General features: G+C 40.9%; 1 protein-coding gene across 1 annotated transcript in view; it reads left to right on the top strand.

Annotated features, from left to right (window-relative positions):
- The window catches only part of ctdp1 (CTD (carboxy-terminal domain, RNA polymerase II, polypeptide A) phosphatase, subunit 1), a 128797-nt gene that overhangs the window by 61066 nt on the left and 51953 nt on the right, over nt 1–15778 (top strand). Inside the window, exon 12 of the mRNA XM_080735781.1 lies at nt 11999–12201. Coding sequence (XP_080591907.1) covers nt 11999–12201 — 203 coding nt within the window. The remainder of the gene's footprint in view (nt 1–11998; nt 12202–15778) is intronic.

Here is a 15778-nt window from a genome sequence, read left to right as displayed (position 1 = left end):
TGGCCAAAACAATGGACAACTTAAAGTCTCAAGTCACCTGTATTCATAGCAAAAATAGCTGGTCCACAAACTACCAACCCATTATGATTCAAGGATTTATATTAAATCACACAATAAGGACACCCGTTTGAAATTGGTTGAAATATATTTTTTAGAATATATAAGTTGCTTTTGTATTGGGAAATGAGTGCACAAAGTACTGATATAGTAAATTTAGATTTTATATTTGAGTTTGGGATCTACAGTATCTACTACTTGGTGTACTACTTAACACAGGGATAGGCAACCTTTACTATCAAACGTGATGTTTATTTGTTATAAGTTATGTAATCAAATCTTGTCTTTACAGAATATCACTCAAAACATCAGTTATTGGTGGTCTAGGAATAGACACTTAAAAATTGCGGTCAACACCAGACCCAGACTGCTCAAAAACACTTGCATATAATTACAAAAAGTATTAAACTTTGCCATGTTGGTTCAACGCAGATCTTCACTGCCATCTGCATCAGTTTCTCCATTTCACCCAGTTACTTTTTAGTGCCTCAGGTCTTGTTCCATTTCCACTCCTTGTTCTAGGTGAAGTTTACTGCAGAGATGTTACATAAGCACTTTTTGAATTGCTATCAGCTCTACCGTCCCTTGGGCAAATTGAAATAATCTGCGGGAGGCCTACTTTTTTTTTTGTTACTGGATCTTTTTTTCAACGAAAAGTCCTTCATTATAATGTGGTTATAATCATGGTTTGTTTGCTCTGTCCTGTTTTTAACGGGGCTTGATGTCGTCCAGTACCTTATACTGTACCTGTATGTTCCCTGCCTCTCCCCAAGCCTGTGGCATCACGTGCTTCCCCTCACAGCTGCAGCAAGTAATTTTAGAGGGCTGTATCTTATAGTACAATATATTTTGGGACAGCAGCCTGTTCTCATAACCCAGAGCAAAGAGAACAGTGGGCCAGACTAGTACATGACGTCTTATTGACTGGTCCTTTTGACGTTATTGGAGGAAAAGTCTCACTCCGACTATTTGCTTCTGCTTTACTCCATCTGATGTCGATTTTGTCTCCCTATTAAGTTATCGATTTCCTAGCGAGACATAATAACATGCGCTTTCAGGCTTGGACCCCAGGCGAATCCACACTGTCCCTGAACTTTTTACTCTGCTTGGCTGAAAGCATCTGTGCCGTCGACTTCCAACTTTAATTAGGGTGAATCTCCTGCTGAGCCACTGAATATACAACGAGGCAGCAAGTCTTAACAAGCTGTCATTATCAACTTCTCACCTTTGTATCATTAAAGTTTACTTTGGGTTCAAAGTCAGCTTACGGACTGTTTCATCACTAAAGTTACCCAGCTAATAATCGGTTTGACAACCGGTGATGCTAATTAATTCTTTATAGCAGTGTGTTAACAAAGTGGAGTCATTGACGGAGCTTCCCAGCTAAATTACTTTAACCACTTTAACACTATCGGCTATTTAAAAATAGATCAGCTTTTTACCTATTTTTTGAAACATTAAAAAAAAAATCCCTGACAAAGAAGTGAATCATTGTTGTTCATTGTCTTTTGCTGGAAGGAGACCTCTCGTAAAGATGGAACCCTTCCATTCTTTCGTTCCTAGGACATTGAGTGATGGGAACCGTTTCGGTTCTTCTTTTCAGATCACCATTATCTGAGAGGGTCTTTTGTCTCACAAGTTGTTGCGTCAACCCACCAGCTCTGGCAATCCATCATTACAAGTGGGTTATGTGTTGGTCATTTTCTAACCAATACCAATGATTATTTGTCTATCAGCCAGAGAAGACCAATCAACCTTATTACAGAATACAGTGATGACTAGTACTGTAGCTATCGTCCATAAGTCATGTCCTACCCCCAGCTGTGGATGTATCTGTCAGCTGCTGGTTCCCAAATCTGGCTGTCAGAGACTGCTGGTGCTGCTGGTTTAAAATATTTACAATATGTAATTTATTCACCTAGTATCCCAGTAGACACCAGGTGAATGTAAAATGGTAAATGGTGCATTTATATAGCGCTTTTATCCAAAGCGCTTTACAGAGATTGTGCATTAAATTCACCCATTCACGCACGCATTCATACACCGGTGGCAGAGGAAACCATGCAAGGCACCAACCTACTCACCGGGAGCAACTAGGGGTTCAGAGTCTTGCCTAAGGAGTAAGGACCCTTCGACATTAACTCAGGGGGAGCCCGGATTCGAACTGGGAACCCTTCGGGAACCCTTCGTGCTCTAATAACGGTTTCTCTACTCCTGAGCTATGCCGCCCCCATGTAATGAAGCACCTGGAGGCATAGAAACCCAGGTGTACCAGGGCTTTCTGAGAACCAGGATTGGGAAACACTGTGACAGTGCAGGTTACTAACAGCTTAGCTCTGATCAACAGACTAGATTTGCATCAAGAGTTAAGCTTTCGCCTTCAGGCCTGATTGGACCCTAAAGCAGAAACATCTGTGAGCATTTTCACTGCCTCCAATGAATGAAATTGATTAACTGTACCTCTGGTGTGAGGCGACGTGAAAATGTGTGGAAAGGAGGATGTCACACAAAGCTTAATACACCATAGTTCAATGGTGTCGCTTGCCTAACGAAGTTATAACGTGCCATGTCATGACAATGTACTGTATATATATATTGTTTAGAAATTAATAAGATGCTGTGAAGGATGCCTTTACTCTTCCCTTGCGGAACAAAGTACCCACCTACCTATGAAACTAGGCCTTCTTTCAGCATTTTGAGCAGATGATGAATCGTTGGGCACTTAAAAAAAAAACCTACTCATCTGTGTGCTCCAATTCAGATAAATCAATACACTAAATCACAGAGCAGACACAAAATCGTGCAGCACATCGTAATCAGTTATACACCAGAGCACTTTGTCAGACATTTCTCAGGTCAAATCAGGTTGAGTTAGTACAACCTGAAACCCAGGTTGTACTAACTCAACCTGATTTGAGGCTCCGAGGAGCTGTTCTTCAGGGATAATTCAAGCCTCTGCAATTTTCACCCACAACACTGTAATGATTAATTTATTCTCCTTTGTATGACAGCTTTGCATGCCGAAAATTGCTGGTCTACAAGCTCACAACGTGTCACACCTACGGTGCGTTGTGAGAATGTAGATCGTCTGTTTCCGGTGCCTAATACCGTCATACAATGAAGTAAGTAGTCAGACTTAAAGTAGTTTCGTCGCACTCGCAAGTCTTTGGTCTGGACTAAGCTTTAGAAAGCTGTGAAGCATGCCCTCCGCTGACCCTGTTATTACAGCCAAGGTATGAATGAACCCTGTATCAAGATGGCCATGCTGTTGATAGGGATTGTCAATAACCACTATTTTGCCAAGACCCTCTCTCTCTGCCTGACACCAAAATTCTTACCGTGACGAGTTTGACTGAGCAGGCAACGAAGCAGAAAGCTGTGATTCACCCTGGAAATGTACTTAATGCACTGCATTGACCTGATCATTTTCAGATGAATTCTCTTACGGTTCAACATGAGTGCATCTGTCCTGCAAAGCTCTAACTTCATTAAGCCTGTAGTTCCAATTTTCACACATTTTCAATTGCAATTTTGTTTCACCTTCTTTCCCCAAAGATATAAAGGGACCATCATTTCGACGGAGGGTTAGCGACTCACTCCACGGAGGTTAGAGTTAGGGTGAGGGTTAGAGTCGGGTGTCGAAAAAATGACATGTAGTGACAGCGACACGCTCCCAGATATAAAAATAGCAGATCTACAAGTTCAAGATCCAAGCATTGTGAGCTTGTAGATTGTCTGTTTGTTACAATTAAAGGTGCCTTAAACTTAAAGGATAGTTGATGGGCACTGAAAGGATAGTGGTGTCTTTGACTTGCAGAGAGTTTTAGTTTGTAAAACATTCCTGGACGGTGAATCCACAATCCAAAAATAAAGAAAGAAACTTGGTGAATGGAATCAATCCGAAACCCGAATTAACGTGGAATCGGTGTCCATTTGACCTTAAGACTCCTGTGGATGTCTTAGGCACACAATGTGTTTTAACAAAAGCAAAAATATATAAAAAAAAATCTGTCCAAAACACCACTCATTCAGTATTATCATTTAGATTCTCTTCTACCGAAAGTCAGCTCAGAAACCGAATTATCACTAAACATAGTAAAGAAGAAAATGAACTTTAAAACACTTCCAGGCTAAACCAGCTTGCATATGAATGAGCTCCGGTTGAACCCCAGTGTAGATGTAGATTTTCTGTTGTTAATTCGAGTCTCGGATTAATTCCATTCATGAAGTTCTTTCTTCATTTTTGGATTCTGGATTTACCGTCCAGGAATGTTTTACAAACTAAAACTCTCTGCGAGTCAAAGACACTACCGGGTAGGTAAGTGTCATTTCTTGCGTGAACTACTCCTTTAAGTGATCTTTTTTGTTAAATAGACCCATCCAATTAGGATATAACTCTTACAAGATGCAGGATAAACGAGTGAAATTGGAAGCGATAAACTATATACATAAGCAAAAATGGCAGCACACGTTTTGGAATTTCAAAACTGTAAAATTAAAGCTCATAAATAAATGGGTTCAATCTACATGATTGGATGAAATTGGTGTCCACCTGAAAGTGTATTTGATTTTAAAGAGCTGGAAAGATGAGGTGACCTGTTAACCCTGTTACTGAACAAGCACTCTGTATAGCAATTATGATTACTTTCAGAATATAATTTTATTTTTTACCCAAAAATATCACGTACAGCACCTTTAACATACACATAGCTTGCATGTACCTGCCTAACACAAAATAATCACTCTTCTTTCTTTTAATCTTTCGGGCTGATGGATGTTGGAATTCCAACAAGCCGCTGTTTTATTGACTTGAGTTAATTTATACAAGATGATCTCTGCAGGTGTTGGATCATTAATCCTCCTCTGCATATTGCAGTTTGTCATCTTGCTCTAGACATTTATAACAATTCCATTCTGCTTTTATTTGTGGAGACTGGTTTTGTTTGCTTGTTAAGTTGTTAAAAATATCTTATGTTACAGGTGGCAGTGTCAGTATACACAGACATTGTTCTAGTGCAGTGGTTCTCAAAGTGTGGTCCATTGAGGGGGTTACATGGGGGTCCCCAGACAAATGATTGATAGTTACTGTAGGAACCACTTGGACCCTTATGCTTATGGGTTTGTAACTCAGAGAGTGTACAAATGGAAACTCTTAAAGTTAGATTAACACTCATGATACTACAGTGTAGATTGGGGTCCCAGAAATAAAACTTGTATCAAATCAGAGTGTGTTCTAATGCATATCAAACTGGGGGTCCTTGTATTTGAAATGGCTGCCGAATCACTGCTACTGTATAGCCGTGAAAATCTTCTCTTATATCGAGATCCCTGGCTTATTTGTCAATTTGCCGGTCCTTGACATGAAAAAGTTTGAGAAACACAGAAGTGAAAGACCATAGCCTAAATATCATCTTCTATCCATCCATCCATCCCTCCCTCCCTCCCAGTTTATGCCCATAGCCAATCACAGGCCATATATGCCTGTAGCCAATCAGAGAGGAGTAAAGGGTGACATCATAATATCAAGGCATACCGGTATATAAGGCTGCATACAGGGTATCTATCTTCTAGACAGGAAAGGATGGGTAAGGATCCCTTAGGGACGGGGGAGGGGTAAAAAGATTTAGTATATACAATTTATAATTTGTTACCCTTTGCTGCACCCAAAAATACATAATATTGAATATATTGAGAATAAATTAATATATGAATAAATTGGCAATACAAGATAAACAGAATATGAAAGTTTACAAAGTAATCAGTGGAAGAGATGGTAAAGAATGCTAAGTTATGTGTGGAAGGAAGTGTTTAAATTGCAAAATTTCATGTGACGGAAATCCTTTTGGGGATAATGTGAAATTATTATTTTTTGCTACTAGGGACAAACAAAGGTCTATTTTGCAGCATGTCATTGTTTTGTACTTAATTTCTAGTTGCCCTTTGGCTTCAGTCTAATTAAAAATGTATTTCAAGGTGCTGCATGTCATATTTTAGTTCTACATTCTCATAGTAAACATTGCTGTAGAATATTTGTTCAGTAACAGGTCTCTCCAGCTCTTTAGTACTGGGATACCAATTTCAATCAGGATAGATAACTCATACACGATACACCAGGGGTCTTCAACAGGGGGTCCGCGACCCCTAGGGGGTCCGCGGAGGTACTGCTGGGCGTCCGCGAAATGATTGCTTGATTAAAAAGAAAAAAAAAAAAGAAAAAAAATGTTTTTTTTTCTTTTTTTTTTTGCCATTTTCCACATTTATGTAAAAAAAAAATCATGATTCTATCCATTTTGAATAGCTTGAATACATGATTACTATGCAATTGTTGATATTATTGACATTTGTTCTCAGTTAATAAGTAGTAGACCTATGTTTAGAAATGGTAATGGTACGGCCCACCCTGCTCGCTGTAACTTGTACTTGTTTAAAATAAAAAATATGTCGTAGCCCCGAGTCCCCGACCCCCCACCCTACGAGGTGCATCTCCCCATCAGTTTGGGGGTCCCCGGCCTGAAAACGTTGAAGACCCCTGCGATACACAATATAGACTATTTAAATTGGAAGTGATGAAACAAAACAACAAGCAAACAATTTTAATTGTAGCACCATAACATTGAAACTGATAAATGATTTCTCACTCTTGTTTGAATGAAATTGGTTATAACAATGATTACATATGGCACCGCGATAATCTTGTGACCGAAACATTTGTCCTATCACTATATACTTGAGTACTTTTGACTTTTGGCATGTAAAGCAGTCATCCTTACATTTTTGTGATGTGGGAGTCTTTCAACTCCTCAGTTCTTCATAGCAATGATTAATATTACAAAAATAGTACCTTTAAGGAATTGGGATGGAGACCAACTTGCACTGGTCCAACCTGTTTGTAGCTTGTGTCTCCTTTGCCTAATGGCAAATCTGATCTAAGTCATCGTTAGTGCACACAGTTCTCTGGCTGTCTAAATAACCTACGACAGGCCCTTAATGAGGCTGTCTGGATGCCAATAATGAGCATAGCTTAGCCACCAAGAGAATTCTGTGTCTCCGAGTTTAGACCAGGTTTCTCTCTACGGGTGACAAAGTAGCATGTGTTGCTAATGAGCTAATAGATGAAGACGTTACCTGACCGCTCTGCTGGAATTTACCTCATGTTGCCTCCACCCCCGTCCACATTGATCTGTTGCGTGTCCCCGGGTGACTGTCGAATGGTTAACCTGATGTCTTTGATCCAGTACTCTCTGGGGTGCTGTGAGTTATGGCTTCTTTCTGAGGACGATGCAAGGCTCTAGAACGGCAATGTCACAGAGCTGAACTTCCAACTAAATGCCAAGAGATGTCCAAGACAATATTGCCATTAAAAAAAATATATATATATATATATATTTTTTTTTATATATATATATATATATATATATATATGCAGATGCCCTAGCACCTCAAATCATAACTGACTGTGGAAACTTCCCACTGGACTTCAGGCCACTCTGACTTCAAAAGGTTGACATTTCTCTATTATAAATCCTTGTTTTGAGTGGTCTCGTGTAATATTTGAAATATGGATATTCATGAGATGTATGCCATAAAAATTCTAAATTTTACCAAAAAAAGATTTGGAATAATTCACTGAATGTCCAATGTATCTAGAATATATGAAAGTTTCATGAAATATATGAAAGTTTCACGAAAATATTCTAATTTCTTTAGAAGGATCTGTATAAATGCTTTAACGAAACACGTGCTGTTTTTACTGCTTCTGAAGCCTATACATGGCACAAGAACGTGTGCAATGTGCAATGGCACAGAGACAACAAAGCAGAGAAAAGGCATTGAGGGTTATGGTGCGATTTAAATCACTTTGCATTTTCACCCCCTGACAAAGGCTCCTGAGGTTTGTGCTCTAATAAATGTTCTTTAAATATAGGGTAGGTGATTTACTTTGGTTAAAATAAGTATGAATTATCTATATTCTGATCTCATAACCTATTGCTATAGAGTGTTTTCAGGTTGGGATCCCATTTATTCAATCAGGATAGAGAACTCAGTCTGGGTTAGGGAGACAGGGAGACTCCTGTGACTGAACAAACACACTATAACAATGATAACTAGCAGAATATACTTTTTATTTTAACAAAAATAAATATCACTTACCCTTCCTTAGCTGTTGTTACACCTTAAGGCTAGGGCTCCACCAAAATGACGGCGTCGTGCCGGCGTCGGTTGGCGTCAAAAAATGAACCGGGGCGAATTTGAGCGCCCGGCGTTGACGTTGCCAGTGGAGCACCCTTCATTGATTAAAAAGGGAGCGTTCCTAGCGTTGACGCGACACTCGACGCGTCGGTGGAGCCTAGTAGTAACTCTGAGTGCCTTGGATAGACTTTATAGTACTTTGCCTGGATGTCTATAACTCTTGATTCCAAAGAGCACCTTCATTTGCTGAGTGTTAAAGCTGCAATCCGATTAGCTGCAGAGTAAAGTATTGTAATTCAATATACATTATGATTAACTACTTGTACATCCACAGCAGTGGTTGGAGGTGGTCTTCCATTGAGAAATGTAGGCCCTGGTGGGACACTACTGGTTGACAAGTGGAACTGCCTAAAGCTCATATGCGCAATATCACCCAGGGCCAAGCATGAATTCCATCTTGGAAGAGTGGTAGAAATGTGGTCTCCCACTTGGGAGAGACCTATTGCAGCCAGTGTTGTTTTTGACAGCAAATTTTGATTTAGTTTTAGTCATAGTCTTATGAATCAAATGTCATTGCATTTTAGTCTAATTTTAGTCGACTAAATATCGTAAGTTTTTAGGCGACTAAATCTACAGTTGATTTAGTAAATTAACATGTATTTTGTCAGGCCTTGATGGCATTGTAATGACTGATTTTACACTTGGTTGTGTGCTGAAAATAGCAGAACTACGCGCTGCGACGCGTTGTGAGCTTGTAGATCGGCTATTTTCAGCACGTAACACCTGAGAGCAACCAAACATAAAATTACTCTTCTCCACTAGTCCCTCCCTAACGTTTTAGTCTAGTTTTTATTTTGTTGCCGAAATTGTCAATATATTTAGTCTTAGTTTTAGTCATCACAGCTTAGTCTTTATTTAGTTTTTATTTAGTTTTCGTCAGTGAAAATAAACGCAGTCGACAAACATTTTTTGTCGTAGTTTTAGTCAACAAAATCAACACTGATTGCAGCTTTTTTTATTAAGGTACTTCAACTTACAAACTTTTTTAAATGCAAGGAAGGAAACGCTTCAGTCCTCCTTGCGTACTCCTTGGTTGCGCCTCTTGAAAAGACTTTTCACTGATATTCTCAGTCTTAAGGATAACGTACCGTAAAATTGATTAGATAAGATTCATTTATAACAAAAAACAACTGGTACCATAGATCATTGCATAAATTAATGCAGCACACTCATGAATGACTGTATTGTTAATGGAATACCAAAACCCTAATTTGCTGGCTGTATCATTTACTCATTTTCGTTCAGCCGCTTATGCAAGCACGTAGTTTAAAGTGAAGCCTATTTCCCAAGATATAATTAGATGCATAATTAAAGCACAGTCTGCAATGCTTCAAGGGAATTATCCGTACCCCCAATATGAGCTCCTTTAATGTATGAATCACTTCGTAGTTCGCACATATTATTCCCATTATGGCACATTCTCTCTCTCTTTCAGCTTAATCACAAAGAAAAGTTCTGCCCTTTTTGGAATATGCATAAAGTAAATTTCACAATTTTCCAGTGTGTGATTTGCTTATTTTCCTGTGCAAAATAAAGAAAGGCTTCTGATCAGTGGTACATGGATTGTGTGATTGGTTGGGGTATAATTAATCTCAGTACAGTCATAGTCTAGACTAGCACGAGTGTAAGTACAGTAAGTAGCCTTGTGAACCAACAGTTCCGAGCCATGTGGCCCATAGGGCATGAGCCTATCTTTGATACGAGTACTGTACATCCTCCAACCATGATGTACAAGTACCCCCTGGACATGACGGTAGTACTGTGTGTCGCAGGGATTTACCCCTAAGCCAACTTGATGCCCAGTTCCATCCATGCAGGGAGGCATTTGGTAACCTTTTTATAGACTTTTGTATAACCGTCCAGGGAATTGACCACAACCTACCAATTTCATGGTGGACACTCTACCACAAGGCCCCTGAGCTGGTCTAACACGTGTAAAGGCCTAGCATATTGTATGAGTCACACTTGCAGCTCATACAGTATGCTGTATTTGAAGCATGAGGATTTCATTTACAAGTAATCTCAGGTGTTAAAAGTTGACTGCAGCTGAAAATGAGTTTATGGCACTGCTCTTTCATAGAATATATGGCACTGCTCTTTCATAGAATAATTTTCTCACTCTCTGCTTCACCCTTATCTTTTTCCCTCTCTCGTACATGCTGTGCTGTCCAAATACCTTTTCCTGTTCGCACTGTGCGAATGGGAGTGAAATAGGGGTGTCTTCTAAAAATCGACGAATCGATGCGTCGTTTTAAGCCCCGGGAATCGACGCCAATTGTTTGAGTCGAAGCGAAAATATATATATTTTTTATATCAGCCTACTACTGCCAGTACTGCGGTGCACTGCTGGACTGGTGTGGTGTCATGTACTTCCAATGAGAAGTAGCAATTGGCGAACAGTTATTTATTGTCTCGCACCAGCGTCGGGTTGAAAGTGAGACGGAACGGCCAGAACGGTTCAGACCGCCGCTTCGTTAAAACATTCAGAGCCGGGACAGTGTTCCGTTAAGAGGAGGAAGCACGCTGTCAAAATCCCATATTAAATAACCTGCCACAGCACAAACGCGCGTCCACGAAGTAGTAAACAATCTTCTAAAGTCAAATTAACATACACAAGTGTAGGCTACAAGTTACATTTTCTAATTAAAGTGCTTCTGAATTGTTCCAGTGTTGTAATCCATGATGAATGATTGTGTTTCGCTGTGTTTGCGTCCATGACATGTCCACACTGCTGGCTCAAGCGGGAGCTGTGCCTCCACCTGTTTATGATCCTTTTCTGAAATGAATCCGTTCTCGACACTAACTCATTACTCTTGTCAGTGCTCTGTGTCCCGTGACTGCGGACTGGATCCCATCGTTCATTTAAAAGAGCCGTTCAAGAGAGCGGAATCGTTCGCGAATGTCATCTATACTGCACGCTGCCGAGAGACGGGGCAGAGTTGAAACAGCAGAGATGTTTTATTTGTTTTAACGGTGTGTTATAACTCTATGGTTGTACACTGCTATGCAGATAACATTTGTGCTCGCGCACCGATATCACCGAAAACACTGTGTATTCAATTCATCTCTTAATGTATTATTCTATTATGTTGACGTGGTTTAAAGCAACACTTTTTTTTTACACAAAGTAGACTATAAAACGATTCGTCGACGCGTCGGATTAACCCCCGCGACTCGAGTCGACTTCATAAATCCTGTGTCGAAGACAGCCCTAGAGTGAAATGCTCTGTCTTCGAAACTAGTCCTGCTGCAGATTTGGCAAGCTCAATTGGGCGGTCAGGCCTAGAGTTCTCAACGGGCCTGAAAATTAGTTAGCATACCTGACCCGAAAACGTCGGGTCAGGTATGGTCTAGTTTGGAAAGAATTTGAGAACTCTTATCACAGAGTAATAAATAAATACAAAATATTGTCTTTTTTCATTGAGCCTGAGGCCCTACCCGGCCCGACTAATTAGCATACATTTTAGACCCTACCCTAAATGTCGGGTCAGGTTCGGGTATGGTCGGGTTCAGGCAGAATTTGAGAACTCTAATCAGGCCCCGCTAATGCCTGCCTACCACCGCAATACACACACACCACACATAAGACCAATTTCCGGGCACAGCCGCTAATCGATGGCCCCATCACCTAACAAACACTTGGTGTGTACAGGCCTTAACCATAACTACATATCATCCTCATGTGCTGTAGGTGGACGACATGCTAGGCGAGGAGAGTGACAGCGAGAGTCAGGGGCCATGGAAGTTGAAAGTGGGGGAGGAAGAGGAGGATGAGGAGCCGCAGCAGCAGCAGGGTGCCGGCTGCAGCGCAGAAGCAGGAAGCCTTCCGCAGCCACAGAGCGAGGAGATCCAGACACCAGTGAGCGACGAGAGGTCGACGGGTAGCGAACCGAGGTTAGTAAGGCTGCTCGTTACATCAGTGCTGCTGTGAGAGTGTCGGCGTGCTGCTGTTACCTTGCCACCTCTAAAGAGGTAGCTTTACCTAGGACAAAAAAAGTAATCATGAAATGCTGGCACAGTCTGAGAAGAGAAAGACCTGGCAGCTCCAGGTCCATAACCAGGGCTATCTGTCTGAGGGTCGCTTTTCAATTAATTGCAAATCGTGTTTCTCGACTTGGCCATCGCAGACCTTGGTGCCTTCCGCCTCCAATGAGAGGAGGCCTTCAGGGTGTCCTCCATTTTTCCTCAATCACTACATCCAGTAGCGGGCTTAGCTATGTTCAGGGTTCCCACGGTCATGAAATTCCTGGAAATATTTTGAAATTAGAAACATATTTTTCCAATACTGGAAAAGTTTTGGAATTGATCAAGGGTCCTGGAAGGTCCTGGAAAAAAATAGCTATGCATTGTCTTTGGTTATTGATTTTGTTAATACCTCTGAAATGACAAATTAAATTATAGAGGCAGAAATTGTGAAAATAGCCGATCTACATGCTCACAACGCCTCGCGTTGGAAGGCGTTGTGAGCATGTAGATCTGCTATTTTCACAATAGAAACGTGTTATACAAAATTCCTCAACTCTTAGTGCTCGTCAGGTTGCCGGGTCCCCAGTTAAAATATGATTATTTCGGGGGTCACAGCCTGAAAAGGTTGAGAACCACTGGCATACACTACCTGTCTTTGGGCATTGCGCATAGGAGTAAGCGACTTGTTATTGAGCTGAATTATTGTTATATAGTCCTGGAAATTGGGTTGAATATTCTGGAAAAGTTTTGGAAATTAATTGGTAAAAATGTGTGGGAACCCTGTATGTTTCAACCGTTTCAATTGAAATGGGCAGGGGGGGGGGGGGGGGGTCAGTCGGCGGGGCACCAGTCATTGATGCACAGCTGCTCGCTCTCTCTCCCTCCCACAAATACACATGCTGTTAACTTGCACCTTTTTCCTTGTAATAATAACCAGTGTGAAATGTGGTGCATTTGGAGGTAAAGGGGAGACACTTCATTGTTGAGGGACGTTGTTGCTGCAAAGTTGTCGAGAAGTCAAGAGCGTGGTATTGAACAGTCAAAACAAGTTTAAAATATGCCACAGACAGACACGTTAAACAAGAGGGTGATGCACAAGCAAGACTTTAATCATAAAGGTGGACTGCGTGGACATATTTATCAGATCAGGGCTCATCTAAATGAATCACCTGATTATTTTGAAAGAAAGCTACTTTACTTTATTTGTTTATTTAGATGGGACACTGCATATTAACAATACATAAGCAATGTAATGTAAATACACCGGATTTATCAAAGATGCAAATTTATATCCGCAGTCCTCACAAAAAAACTAAAACAAGCAGACAAATACATTACATTACACTTAGAAGACATTACAAGTGACTCGTGTAACGCAAACTGTTGTCAGGTGTGCAATGTGCCAACTTGGGTAGCTGGGGAAAGCGTGCTTCAGAACGATCCCTTGGATGGTAGGCTACAATGCAAATATTCAAACATGTTACAGTAGTCTGTTGTCTTGTTGAATGAAACCTTGCTTTCCGTGGCCATAATTCCACCCTGCATGAGAAGCAATTAATGACTGGGAACCTTCTTGGTCTGGCGGGGCTGCATGCTGAGTTTGACGCACGATGAGTGAGCGGTCAGGCAATAAAAAAAGACATTGCTGACAATGGCGAAACAATATGACCGTTGTTAATTTACTGAGAGTGAATTGTTTAAGCAGTTTTCTATCTATAGCTGTTCATGGTGGAAGAAGTGCATGTATCCTAATTAATTAAGTCCGGGGGGGGGCTTATGGTCCTCCATTGTGTCTGCAGAGCCCTGCATGAGTCGGGCATAGAAGCCTCATGGTGTAAACGCTGGGTTGTCAAACTATGGTACCTCAGTCTGCGTCTCAAATCACCACAGCCTGCAGGAGGAAACCGTTAGATCGCAGTGGCGAGAATTTCTTCCGGGTGATCTCTGAAATGTAGAAATGGAATGGCACTAATTTACAAACAATTACTAGTACCTGGCAGTCTACGCTGAAGCCTAACAGCCCAATTAGCTGCCATGGTAACGTGTCTGAACAGAAAGCACCCAGGCAGAGGGAGGTAGGGAACACGGGAGTAACCTGCTTTCATGACACAGGGTTAGTTTTAAGTTCTCTCACTTGCCAGGCTCTCTGTTTATCAGCTGTCTGGTCTGCCCCAGCTCTGGCTCGAGCTCTATAGTTACATCCTGAAAGGACAATTGTAGAGAAAAGTTCCCTGAGCTGTTTCACCGTACTAATAAGTCAATGAGGAGCATATTATGAATGATCAGTTTCTAATCAATGGACCAATTATTTGTCATTTCTTGTCCACCTTTGGAATTATATCATGTCAAGGTAACTAACTACACAACCCAAACCTCTACCAAAGTGGTCTTGCCCTTTTAAATCTGTAGCCTTCATCACAAAAGGATTTTCTTTTCAGCATCACATTTAAATATAAAGATTAAAAAAACGGCATTATCGCTGCCTTTCTTATACTCTGTTGTTTATAACTGTGAAATTATTCCTTGGTATGCCCAAAACTCAAATAAAAAGAGTATTAAAAAAAAAAGAAAAAAAAACTGCATTATTATCTAAAACCGATATATTATTTTGATATCGGTTCAATACAGTTATTGTATTCTAAGGCTGATATTGACCAATTAATTGTGCATCGTTTTTATCAAATCTCTGCGTCTGCATTGGACGTGAAAGGTAAACGTAGCCCTAACAGGTATGGTGGCAGAGATTGAAGAATTCACATGAACTGGAACAGAGAGTTAAGGTTGCGTAGTTTGAAGAGCTGTAGCCGTTGCAATCTATCAACCCTAACAAAGCATCCCACCCACCAGTCTCAACTTCTCTGACAGAAGGCCTAATATTACGCCTCCTCTTTTTTACTTTTACTTTTCTTTTTTTTTTTCTTCTCACAGACATGCATTTCTTCACAGCCCCAAATCTTTCTCTGTGCTGTTACTGTATGCCCACGTTGAACCCAGAGCAACTTGTGCTGCATAATAACCTTCCAGTTTTTAAAGCGTAGGACGGTTTCAGAGAGTTTAGTTCCCCTGTCAGTTTGCCTGTCCTGAGGCTCTGCTGTCTGGGTTGGTACCGTGCCTGCACTGTCGCCAGCAGGCGTGATGGATTTGTTCCCCTTGGCCACATCACTCTTTTGGTCTGTCAGTCATGCATTCGTGCCAAGTAAAGACACCTGCAGCTGTTGAAGAGTAGTGGTTACAATCTGAGCTGTGCAGCTTAATCGCTCTCTAAAGCCTTTCACAGCCCATGCTATCATATCGGCACAGGGTGCAAAGAACTTTTCCACATGACGGGAAAAGAGATAAAAATTGTTACACCACACAGAGCAGTCCTTTCAAACATAAACGATTGTCTCCCTTTGCACAAGCAAACTTTTTTTTTTTTTTTTTAAACTAGATGTTTATGGTATTAGGCAAAAGTACCAAGTAGTGGCAGGCTTCCCGGGTTGGGTTACTACTAATTATTACCAGA

This window comes from Nannobrachium achirus (assembly GCF_963921795.1).
Source record: "Nannobrachium achirus genome assembly, chromosome: 10".
Lineage (NCBI taxonomy): Eukaryota > Metazoa > Chordata > Actinopteri > Myctophiformes > Myctophidae > Nannobrachium > Nannobrachium achirus.
This window is presented reverse-complemented; position numbering and strand designations above follow the sequence as displayed.